This window comes from Anser cygnoides, chromosome 1 (genome assembly GCF_040182565.1).
Source record: "Anser cygnoides isolate HZ-2024a breed goose chromosome 1, Taihu_goose_T2T_genome, whole genome shotgun sequence".
NCBI classification, from domain to species: domain Eukaryota; kingdom Metazoa; phylum Chordata; class Aves; order Anseriformes; family Anatidae; genus Anser; species Anser cygnoides.
This window is the reverse complement of record NC_089873.1, coordinates 182,211,177-182,224,312: the sequence shown is the minus strand read 5'-3', so window position 1 is coordinate 182,224,312 and position 13,136 is coordinate 182,211,177. Positions and strand designations below refer to the sequence as shown.

The window sequence follows — 13,136 nt, the reverse complement described above, 5'->3', positions numbered from 1 at the left end:
CCCTAGAGAACACAAGATCTGACATGTCCACAGACGCTGTAAATCTGGAGACCCTGATCACCAGATGACTGTAAAAGCATGCCATGGTCATGGCCACCCTGGTGTGTTTGCTGATAAAAATGAGTTGATACTCACTATGGAGCTAACTCGCACAGCAATATAGCCTCTATTTTCCATTCATTCTGCCTTCTCTCCTTTGACTAGTCATGACAGCACCCTCTTACTTGTTCCTCAAATCCTTCATTGGACATTTTTATTCCTTCCCCTTCACATTTACTCTACACTTGTGTCTCTCCAAATCTCCATTCTACAGCATTTCCGAAATGGAAACTGACATCCTTAAAATATCTCCTGTTTATTTTTAGCACGCCATCCATCCTTTCAAAGCTTTCCACTGGTTTCTTCCTTTTCATTGCAGAATTTAAATCTCTCCTTCCTTACTCTTAACAATAATGTCACTCAATGTTTTTCCTGTACCTGATCACAGTTCTTTACCACTTCGTCTACTGAAATAACGAGCTCTTCCCTTGCTTCTTGGTTTTCCATGTTTTATCTACTACATCACATACACAAGCAACATTACAATCGCCAGTTAAGTTTGAAGAGAATGAACTATTTCTGCTCTGAATACTACTTACTTTCAGTAAGTAAAGAAAATTCCCATTTTATACCATTCCAAACTAATAATAAGGAACTTAATCATATAGACTTTCTCATTTCCCCACAATTCTGGAATCTATACTAAAAAAATACGATAATTCAGACGACATTGTGTAAAACTTCACCTTAAACTTTCCTTCACATTCAATGGTTCAAGAGCTCTCTCTCTTTAGATATGCCTTTTTTCAAAGCCTGTTTACTGCTTCTCGCAACTGGGACAATGGGTCAGCCAAAACTGAGTCAGCATAACCTAAACTCTGAGAAGAATTCAACGTGGGGTAACAGAACACTGATTTATGGAAAATAATAAGCAGTCTTTAATTACACTGGCAATTCGGATTCGCATGATTTTCCAAAGTACACAGATAATCCAGTTAGTCTTCTTGGGGAGAAAACAAGGAGGACAAATAAATATTCAGAGATTAGAAAAACAGTAACTAACCCTTGAAAGAGGGAAAAATGCTCTCAAGTTCTAATAATCACTAGGTGTTCCAACAACACTGAAGGACAGCGAGGCATGTCCACATACACCAACATCGTGCTGCAAATCCTGTACAGATTATGAAAATGAAGAATTTGGATTCACATGTAAGATTATGCTACGTAAACAGTTGCAAGGGAACAACTTTTCACATCCCATTACAAAACCACACTGTCGTTTTAAGTTTTGTCAGTGCTTCTTTTATCCTCTAAAAGGTACAATTACTATTTTTTATCTGGGTTCTGCTACTTTGTTCAGCAGAAACTATGAAATATAATGTAGTCAAAATGGTACAGAAGAACAGCAAAAATATTTTTGAATACTGCAAGATGTGTTAGTAGATGTTCATATCTCATTTTAAAGATTAAGGCAAGAACTTTGCAATGATCTGCTTCTAAAACGTTGAATGATACCAGTTGTAATTACTTCACGAATCAAGTGTAAGAGATTTACATATATCATCTATTTTGAGCGATTCCCCTTCCGAGTGCTAAAGCACATCCCAAGAGCAAAACTGTGGTTCTAAGTGAACTTATAATTATTGGTTCCTTACAACAGTAAAGTTAAGGTTTTCAAATTGAATATGAATTTGAGAAGCCATACTCTATAAAATATTTAAAAAGAGGAAATAATTGGAAAAAAAATTCTTTTTACCTTCTGTGTAAACAACTGATCCTTTAAAAGAATCTGTCAAGAAGTCAAACACATTCGTTACCTTTCAAAACATTTTCTTTGGATACCCAGACAGCCATCAGATATGAATTTTCCAATGTTTTACCTTCATTTTAAAATGAAAGAATAAAAGGGCCTTCAGTCCTGAACACATACCAGTATATACTAATATAGTACATACTAACACAGACGTTTAAGCTACTGTGGTTTATCCTTTGGAAGCACTTCTATTTGTGTGTGCACTTCAAAAAACTAGAATCATTAACCAGAAGCCTGGTATGGTTTACTTTCACCTTTCCAAAAGACAAGTCATTATGAAACAGTGAGGGTATAAGAAAATCAAACAGAAAACAACATCCATTTAAAATAGATGAAAATAAATGTGAAAATAAACTCTCCAATTTCAGAAAGGTATGCTTGCATATATTTTCATTGACCATTTGCCATTTTTCCCCACAGAACATGATGTACACAGAATATTTTAAAATCTATCTTGCCTTCAGGTTTAAAAGATTTATAGGAGCAAGTAATTCAAGTAAAAGCCCTAATTAAATAAATAGCTAACAATCACTTCCAATGAGTTCTAAAGTTTTCCCTAAGGCCATGAAGAACTTAAATGAAAAAGCTAATGAAATAAATTACAGACTGAGCTGAAAAACTTTCCTGGATCACTGAACTGCTGGAGCTCTAGAACAGCTCAGCTTTAGGGCAGTAAAGCAGTATATAATTAACGAGCACAAATTCAGACAGTGATGAAGTGGTTGAAACTCACACAAAACTGAAAGACAGCGAAGGAAAAAGAGAATCATGGCAAGCTAGCCAACTTTAAGAGGACAAATGTTCAGGATTCACAGATATGCCAGCATTTTGAGCTACGTACTACTTTTATCTGTAATTTTTTCCTCAAGTGTTAACAAAAATTTAAATACTTCTTTTACAGCAATTCTATAGCAGGAGGGTGGGAGGAAACAATATGCAGTCTCCCTCCTCTACAGCAACGCTTTGTCCCATTGTGACACAGAGCTAATTTACTGCTGTTTTATCTGATGTTGGAAAGTTTTGCTATTGCCAAATTCATCTGTTTTACCACAATATAAATCTACGGTAACATGAGAGAAACTGCATACAATGAGGTGAAAAATTGTGCAGTAATGGCTCTCGTTTGGTGATTCTGTAGTGCATAATATGGCAAGGAAAATTAAATTTAGATGACCAGGTTTTCTGTAACTCACAGCTGTGACCAAACAGCTTCATAGCATTGGCATACTCAAAGCGATTCAAATATACCAATTTGTATCGGTACAGAGCATAAAACCAACAGACTATAACCAACTGGCTTTAGTGTTTAATGAAGTTACATATGGCTTTGAAAGACATGGGGAAAGAACTGGACGAGTTGTGATAATCTGGGTCTTCCATCACTACACTTGTAGTAATGCTAGAAGAGACTGCAACCCCTGTAGTCCAGTCCTTCTAGAAATTGTCTAAAAAGATTCACTAGGCTATTTCAGAAAGCATTTTTTTTTCCTTTATGTATCATAGTCATCAAGTACAGGACACCTTGGTACACTGATATGCCAAGATTAGGAAGCGTGTGTTAAACTAACACTTGAATACGAAGCCACAGACTTGCACTCTCTCCTACAACACTGCTTCCATCTCCTGGAAGCAGATTTAACTCAGCAGAACACAGGCTACCTCCTATGAAACCAGCAGCACGGCATGGGACCATTCATCTTTGCATGTCTTTCTCCCAGTAGTGTTATCTTAACATTGCCACTGGACTGAATGAAATTACTCTTTTTTTTCCAAGTCCTGAAAGGACACATTTGCTCATCATTTAACCCACAATTTACATGTTAAGAGAAAACATTTCTAAAGGATCAGGAACATAAAAGAATAAAGGCAGAGTTTAGCAGTCCAACCAACTACGAAATTCAAGTAAACAGATCTGTCACATTTGTATGTCATGAAATGGGAAATTTAAAATGTCTTCTTCACAAAACAAGATTGGTGAAATAACACCACTTTTTAAAACTTTTTAAACAAGTCTACGGGTACAATTTCTTAAAATACATTCAAATATGAAACTGCTGCCATTATTGCCAAGATATTTTGTTATGGAAGCTACAAGCTTGCTGTGGTTTACCAGCATTTGAATAAAAGCATTTGTGGTGAATGTGAGAAACCAGAATTACAGTTTTCAGATGCTGAAGCATATTAAAAAAGGTTATTCTTTAGAGGTGATGTGAGATGACTTAACAATATTGAAAACCACTACTGACTACCTCAGTGCAGAGAAGATAAAAATAAGTTTACCTGTAGCTTATCCTGCTTTTAAAGGAAGTGGTTACACCCAAGCCCTCAAATGCACTAACAGTTCAGTTTGTTCCCCCACCTTTTCTTTTTTTTAAATAAACTGCTGCATATTAAAAGATTGATGGTTATGCAGATTTAGTAAATTGCAAATTCATGAAACTCAGCTGCTGACTGAAGTAAACATCTAATCTTCCTGTAAAACTTAATCTTACACAAGTATAATTACTGAGAGACTCACTGCAATAAGCAATTTTTAGAGCAATAACTTTTCTGGACAAGAAATATATATGTTTTCTGAACATAAAATGTACCAAATATATAGCTGTTATAATTTTAATCTCGAGTCAAACCTATAAACTTAAAATGTTCTGCTCTTCAAACTATTGTACAGAATGTTTCATCATTGCCTTCTGAAGGTTAAAAAAAGTATAGACATCCATTAATAACACAGATGTTAAAAAAATAATACACAAATTAGCTGATTTTCTTTCCTACATTACCTGATCGCGGCTTCAGCCCAAAAGGGATTGTGTTGTTTGCAGTGGGAGACATTGCTGGACTTTTGTCCTTGTTCTGTGTAATTCAAGAACACAAATCCAAATAAGAGTAAATGCAGAATATCACAGCACAACTGACAGAATAAAATGTAAGTTACAAATACTGCATGCTACAACTACTTCACCACAATCTGATTCTAATATAACCTTGAACATGCAACAATCTCCCGTATTTAGTCAATCCTATTCCTTTGCTGGAACAGCAGCTGAAGTTTCTGACCAAAGACTGTGGGATACTGCCCCTAGCTACAACCAAGTGTGATTATTTCTCAGTTTTCTCCCACAAAATCACTTGGTCCCATCAAAAATACTTTTTTGTGACATAGTACATTTAGAAGAACAAAACAGAGACTGGTTTATCCTTAGATATGTTTCTTTCACTGAATTTATTACCATTCTGTGTAACTATTTTCCCTTGAACACTGTATTCTGCCTAAAATGCAGAAAGGAGGAAGTTAACCATACACCTCAGAGCAGGATCACCTTTCACCCTGAACTAGGCTAACAGTCGCGGCACGAAGAATAGAGTTGGAGCATAAAGAAGAGAATGGTGAGGTATAATCATGATACCACCAATAGTAACACAGGAAGAGTCCTATGACTAAACTCCAGAATGTGAATCCTATTTACAAAATGATTCCTTTGAGAGAAACTATAGGAGTCCCATCACCAAGGCTGGGTGCTCATGAATTTGTGAGCTGCTCGTACGTAGCGTAACATACAGGAAGAAATCCTGTTCCTGCACAGAAGATAGGAATAAAAATAACCTCCATAAAGAGTTCCCTACAGTTTCCCTTTTTGACCTTCTGCTGAAATTTGCACTGTGGTGGCCAAAGGATCAATGAAATTAGCTTCTTCTTGAAAAACTAATCAAGGACGCTCGACTGTGCAAAAAGAAATTCCATTGCAATCAGTGGAAATTCTTGTGAAACAAAGAAGACTTTAAAAGAAAAGAAGAATGATCTAAGATTAAATGTTTTGTACTAAGCTATGTAACTCAAACAAACTTACCAGAAAATGTTATTTATATTCTAGTAAATCCATATAAGGACAAGAATAAATGAAACAGGCTAAATAACCTCCACAGCAACTACTCATAAGCTTGTATTTTCTGTGAAATTCAATTACATGTTTTATTTAGTATATGAATCATTCATGCAGAAAGGTTTTTTTTTTTAAAGATCTAAATGATCATCTATATACAAAAGGCAAACAAATGGCACTAACATCTTACCTCATTGTGAGAGGCTTGGCCACTTGTATTCCAAACAATTAGATCATTCTGCATGTTTGGAAAGAAAGAAAGAAAGAAAAGACCGTTTCAGAAATTGTATTAGTCATACACCACCACGGGTTATATTATTTGTGACAGTCAGATACTCATTCAATACTTTCCACTTTTACAACTTTTTTTTTAGCATTGTATTGGTTTTTCACTGAAAGAATTTTAATGAATATGTACTTTTACTACTAGATGAACACTGAAAATACCGTTTCAAAATTTTCTTGTGGAAATTATTTGCAAAAATTTGTCTTTACCTAACTGATTCATAAACAAATTTGTAAGATTAGAATCTCTGTTGGTTCAAATGCAATATCTAATTTTGTTTAACAAATTTGTAATTAAATTATCACTGAGTTTAATACGTTAGTAGAGATTTTAAATATACATTTGAAGAGGGAAGCATTCTTCAAGCAATTCATTTCATAATTGCAATGTAACATACCTTTTGTTACCACTTTTGCTACAGTTAAACTGGAAACATGGAAATCATGTAAATAACTATGAAATAAAATAATTAATTCTGTATTAGTCGTAACTTGGTCAGCAGAAACAATGCTGGCATAGGTAAAAAAAATAAATCAATTCAAAACCCCTTCATTAAGGTAAACTTTCTTTAATCAAGACAAAAATGGAAACCAAAATAAAAGACAGAACTTGAAACACTTGATCCCAACACTCAGAATTTTCAAGAAGTTAGCAAGATGGGAAGGAAGATTACACGCCTATTTTGCCACATGACCTTCCCTGGCCACCTCTTAAACTTAAAAAAACAAAATCCCCGGCTACCGACTTTTTTCATAATCTTACCTCAACCACTGTATTAGCTAGAATAAACAGAAATAAATCTTACCAACCTGGTCCCAGCCAGTTTTATCTTAAATATACTGCTGGGAACAAAAATTTAGCAGTTTATTAAACTACTACAAGAACTGGGGTATTTAGGGTGAAGGGGAGGAGGAACCAGATGGTTTACTTTATTGAAGATATAACTTTGATGAGACTTATTTTTGGCAGGTGAAATCCAACTACTATAATACTTATTGGAAGACATTAGTTTCATTGTATCAGCCTTTCTCCTGAGACATAAGCCTTACTTAACATCCCATGTATAGTCAAACCTTGAGATTCAATCTAGGGAAAACAACAAAAACAAGCAAAACCCAAAGGGCCTAAACTGAAGGGTCTCACATTCCATACACCAATGAATGGAATGCAATGACCCATTCCATTCCAAATGTTTCCATATTTCTTGTATCTAGACATCTACATACCTGACTCAATGACCATTTTTCACCCTGTTCACATGTTCTCACTTCACTCTTGGCTTTCTCCATTATTAATTCCCTCCTCCTCTGAAATTCTAATTCCTCTTCAGCATTTTCTTTCTGTAAAATAAATTACTTTAGACTGTGAATCACTGGGAATAGAATTGTATCTTTTTTTGCATAACATTACCTCAGAAGTATTTCTTACAAATACTGTGATGGCAAGTGAACTACAAAGAGACATTATCTACCTGCAGTTCCACTGCTAACAGGTAGATAATTCTGTAAATCTAAAACTAATTCACTTCAAATATAGAAAGAGTACAGATAGCTAAGCTGTGAACAGTAGTAATTTATTCTCATGGCCAACAGTATACGTGAAAAAGATGGCCCGTGAAAGATGACTCTCTGCACACATGAAAGCTGCACAGAGGGCAAAAAAGGAAAAAAATGATATGCAAAAGCAGCTGATGAATCCAGAAAAAAAAAAGTGTTTATATATATATACACACAACAATTCTATAAAAACTAGTTTAAAAATTAGTTGCGTCCTCCATCCTAGTACAGTTTTCCTTTACCTACTTGGTAGATTAATAGTTGATGAAATCACTGGCTCATTTCCTGCCTCACCCCCGAGTATTTTGTAATAATATGCTCATTAACGTACCTGACCAAGGGAAGACATCTCCATCTGCATTTGACCGCTATGTATAAAGATAAACAAATGCAAATATGTAATTTATTGTGTAGAAACTTAAATATGATGAATCTAACAAATGCAATGTTTTTTCTAAAAAAAAAGGTAGATAAACACACTTTACTGTAGACTCCTGAAATTCTAAAGCTGTTGCTGGTTCCATGGGATACAGATTCGCATCACTGCTCTCTGAAATATCCATGCTTAATCTGTAAGGTTTGAAATAAAAACATTGCACTGGGGTATAGTTTTTGTAACCACTCTTATGTATTTAATTTCAAACACATGAATATATTAAATATTTTTAGTCATGGTATTAACCCAATCAAATTTCTCTCTTAAAAGAGATCACCACTTTGGTCAAAGCAGCATTAACATCTGCAAAAAAAACCTGAGCAATGGCTTATATTAAAACCAAAGGACCTGTTTACTACTAACAACCATGCCACTATATGTAATACCAAACATGTCTACACCCAACCTCTAGCACCCTGTGCCTGAATAGAATCCACAGCCCTAGTTAGATATTCACATTTAATTTACAGAGCATGAAAACAAAGCAGCACAACAATAAACTCCCAATAGCCAACAAATTGGAAGAAAGAAGTAAACACAGGAAAGGGAGTGAAGGAAACATCTAAAAATACTGAAGACAGTCTGAAATGCTTTTCCTTTCCTGAACTGAATTGCTGCTGATGTATTTATGTCAATTTATTTGTTTAACAAGTTAAATGGTCATATTTGTTATTGAAAAAAGCTCTAGTAGATATGTTCTATATGGAGCTCTAGTCAGCACGTGCTAGGTATGCTTCAGCATCACATGCTGCATCAGCCCCTATAGACTCTTTTCTTCGTAAATCCTAAATGGCTTTCAGTGTCAGACAAGGATAATTCCAACTAAAGATACTTATTTCAATTAGATTTATTCTGATTATATCATTATACTAATGCAAAATGGAAACCTCTCTGGGGAAAGTTAAACATTTTGCCATGCTCTAGGCTTAAGTTAAAAGCATGTGAAAGCTTTTGTGCATCTTAAACTAAGGAGCAATGCAAACATTTACACTCCTTTGTGCATTTGGATGAAGATAACAATACTATTCAGCATGACAAACAAAATTTCCCTCACACAGCTTTATATAATGTATTTATTATATAAAACTGTCATATAATCCAGTAATTGTGCAAGCAATGATGAGGAACCCGTGGCCCAAAGGATGGGAAGTCAACAGCTTTATTTGGTAAATACTAGGCACCCAGGTGTGTCATGCTGGACAAGTCTGTTTGTTAACACACAACAAACAGACATGTGAGTGGCCTGCTTAGCACTTGGCATAGAAAAATAAATACATGCGTGACATGGTAAGTCATCTTTAAAAGCCGCATTTCATATATATTATAATGCTATGGAAAGCACATCTGAACACGCACGGAGAAAGTGAGAGATGAATTTTCTGTGTTTTATTGCCTTTTGTAATTTGGTAAGAAAAACTAAATATGTATGAAATATCACACAATATTTGATAAACAAAGTGACAAATTTTACAAGGCTAAGAACTCAAAGTTTTTAATGTCACTTTTTCCATTTTAACAGCAGCACTTCTCCCACAAAGTAATAAGCCTCAAATGAGATACAGAAGCAATGAAATACTTTCTCACAGAAACCACAGGAACTAAAAAGCTTTCCTAGTTTGTATGATTTTTTTTTTTAATTAAGAAAAAAATACTCGTAAATCAAGTATTTAGTATACGATTCAAGAATTCAAGTATTCTCTGTATGATTCAAAATAATGCCAGGTAATTCCTTCTCATGAAATACTAAACAGGAGCGAACTTTTGTCCGAAAAAAGCAGAAATGTTATCCTAAGTGAAAAAAGCAGTGTCAAAATAAGCTTTTAAACTAAAGATCAGAGTAGTTGTAAGAACAAACGGACAGAGTAAACTGGCCAAGGGAGGAAGGAAAAACAAGGATATTTTAGACTGGAAAAGATAAGTTGTTGTCTAATCTTCAGAGAAATTAAGCTCTAAAACAGCTACCTCATTTAGGTAACAAAGAAAAATTAGTTTTTTAGTTTTTAAAATGAGCTCAGTCAGTTTTTGGAAGGGATTACACACAGAAAAGCAATAGCAAGCATATGGACAGAGCTATCTATAACCTCAATCGTCCTCTTAAGCCAGACAAGCATTTTTTTTTTTTTCTTTTAAATACTTATTCTTTTGTTTATTCACAGACCCAGGGTCATTCCACCTGGCTTTCAGCACTTATAACATGGCAAAGTTTTTTAATTTTTATGCTTCTACATTCAGGGGGAATCCTAAATCACCTTCTCTAGCTGCCTCTTCCTTTTTCTCATTTCGACTTCAGAGGGAGACTAAAGGAACTCCATCACTACTTCAGGCAACCTTTTTATATGTCCTATTAATGCAGGGCAAAGCTAGGCCACAAAACCTTCTACAAACCCCACATAACAAATACATCACGCATGAATAAATAGAGGAGAGTTTAGTTTACAGCCCCTAAAAGAAATCTGACTATCCTACTGGAAGCTTCAGAAAATCACAGGAGTGTACAGAGTGAGATTAATAGCTGTCTCTCCATCTCTAATTTTATTTTTATACCTGAAATCCTTATTAACATACTAGAAATACTGTACATACGAAGACAGAATGCAAGTCGCCTTCTTAACTATGTGCCTCCAGAAAAATATTAGTATACTAACGAAGCAACTCGTAACTCTGGAGAACTTTAAATTGTTAGTTTGAAAAGAACTCCAAAAGCCATTTGCAAATATTTTAAATACTTAACATTCAGACATCAGCTATTTTAAGCATACCTGTTGGGATCTTGTAATAAATCTACTGCTTCTCTTAGTTGTTCTATCATTGCTATATCAATAGTTTGTTCTTCTGATAAATTTATTCTATAATAGAAAACAAAAACATTCAAAAAGAGGTAAAACAGCAGTTATCAAGGGTCGTCTGAATTTCAATTTGTGAACTGTATTTTCCAACTAGCACAAATATACTAAGGGCGGGGGGGGGAACAGCCTCTGTGCACACTAAGTGCTAAATTTATAAAAAGAGTGTCTTCAGAAAAATTCACCAGCACTTTGCCTTCAACAAAACTCCCCAATCCAATATATACATACATAAACAAATGTGGTAAACTAGAACTTTTGCATCTCAGTTAAACAGACTGACTTTTAAAGCTGAAAATTTATTTACTAATATTTGACTCTTACTAACTGCTTTCGTCACATATCTTGTTACTAAATACAATGATTCTTTTAATGGACAGCATGCTTTCTTTTGCTTTTCAAGATCTGTAATGTTTTCTGGAGTTTAGAAGCCAATCAATCGCCTACTAGTTCTGCCAACAAGGCTCTTTTAGAAAGTACTTATTTTTCCCTCCTTTCAATATTTGGTTTTAATCACATAGGACTCTACTGTTCTGCTTAGTGAGAACTTTGCAGTACGCTGTTGTGCTAAATCATCTTTTCTTATGCATTCTTGTCACTGACTGATGTTCGCTTGTACTGCTCCTGAATTAGTGCTTATGAATTAATGGTTGCTTCAAGGTTAAAATTATGACAATACGAAAAAATACAGATTTTTTCAGTTGGTTTTTTTCATTCGCATTAATCTTAGATTTTATGTTTTGATAAAATCTTTTTTTTTCTAAAAGAAGAACAAAAACAATGCCATAAGCAGACTAAATATCAAAATATTTAATTAAAAAGCTTGGCCTCTACATAGGTTAAAAAACACATTACAGCTTTATTAGTGCCTACAGATTAGTTGCAAGATAAGATCCACCTTGTTCATCAATAATGTATAAAACACCGAGCACATATAGAGAGTGCAAGGCTGTGCTTCTGTCATGTTTCCAAGTCTACAAAATTATTAACTGAGAAGGAAAGACCAGTTTTGGTCATCCAATGAAACAATATAATTCATTACTTATAGACACACAAAAAATACTCACATTTCCTCTGTTTGCCATTGTGCATCCTCTTCTATTCTCAATAATTCATCACACTCCGCTGCTCTGCTCTGTAAGCAGACAAACTGATATTAAGAACTGAACTTTGCAATTAAGTAGGCAGATAAATTTTCCTTTCAGACTCAGCACTGACCTATTTTATTTAACAGTTTAGGGTGGCTAGTTGAAGCAATCCAACACTTTTGCTCCACTCCTCACTCTACCCCCTTTTCAGACACTGATTACATGATCTTCTATTCAATGTTCAGATTTTATTGAGGCCAACAGCCCTCATCCTCCTTTAACTTTCTTTTTAAAGTCAAGTAGCATGAGAATTCTTTATTCTACGTCCCAGATCTCATTTGTGCCTTTCTGGTGTATGCAAACAATGCTTCAGTTAAGCATGACCCTGTCATCTTACTTGCTCTCCTCCCACAGCCAGATTTGTTTACAGAGCAAGGAAATTCCAAATATGGAAAGAGTAGCAATTATTTGTTTCATTCATAACTATTAACAGGATTCCTATTTGACCATTTTTAACAGCTCTGATTAAAAAAAAAAACAACAAAAAAAACTGCATGCAACAATTCATATCAGCTGGCCAGTTATTTTGGGTTCAGTGAAGGCATAAATCAGAGCTCCCACTCTCCTACCTATAATTATGAAGTGCTACTTATTAGAATACTTGAACCCCTCACTTATACTTCCATTTGGTAGTTTGCAAATTTCTTCATTTTGGATGGGCAGGAACACTGAAGTAATTCAGCTGCCACTAAAGACAGAAGCTCTCTGAGTGGACGTGCATTTACACTGGCAGAGAATGAACAGCATAAAACAGAAGCCTATCCTCTTTTGTGTCATGGGTTTGGCACAGATGTCGCATCACCCTGTACCACCAATAAACACTATCCAATTCTGCCAGATGTGTCACTGAGGAGTGTACCCAGCTTCTCTAACATTCCCCAAGGATGGCGCATTTCACAATAACAATCCCCAGCAGAATAAAGACATTCTTTTCATCCTTTTTAATTATTACAGAAATGAAGTATATGATTTTTCCCATAAGAAGGGGACATATCACAAGGTGAAAAAAACATAGCACTTGTTGCAGAAGGCAAACCTCAGTCTCTGGGCATAATTACACGGATAAGGTAAAACCATACCAATTAGAACGAACATTTGAAAAACACAGAATCTTTCAAGCCTAACCCCTTTTTT

General features: G+C 34.9%; 1 protein-coding gene across 8 annotated transcripts in view; it reads right to left on the bottom strand.

Moving 5' to 3' along the window:
- The window catches only part of LRCH1 (leucine rich repeats and calponin homology domain containing 1), a 123,200-nt gene that overhangs the window by 30,235 nt on the left and 79,829 nt on the right, over positions 1–13,136 (bottom strand). For 4 of the 8 annotated variants that reach the window (XR_007157855.2, XR_007157858.2, XM_066988787.1 and 1 more), the window contains exons 10-16: positions 11,922–11,989; positions 10,771–10,857; positions 8,056–8,145; positions 7,907–7,943; positions 7,246–7,359; positions 5,924–5,971; positions 4,633–4,705 (exon numbers count right to left, since the gene is read on the bottom strand). Coding sequence is in view for 3 of the 8 variants with exons in the window: in XM_066988787.1 (XP_066844888.1) it covers positions 4,633–4,705; positions 5,924–5,971; positions 7,246–7,359; positions 7,907–7,943; positions 8,056–8,145; positions 10,771–10,857; positions 11,922–11,989 (517 nt within the window). In the remaining 5 variants the exon portion in view is untranslated. The remainder of the gene's footprint in view (positions 1–4,632; positions 4,706–5,923; positions 5,972–7,245; positions 7,360–7,906; positions 7,944–8,055; positions 8,146–10,770; positions 10,858–11,921; positions 11,990–13,136) is intronic. The other 4 variants (XR_010827923.1, XM_066988796.1, XR_010827922.1 and 1 more) reach the window with 3 other exon arrangements.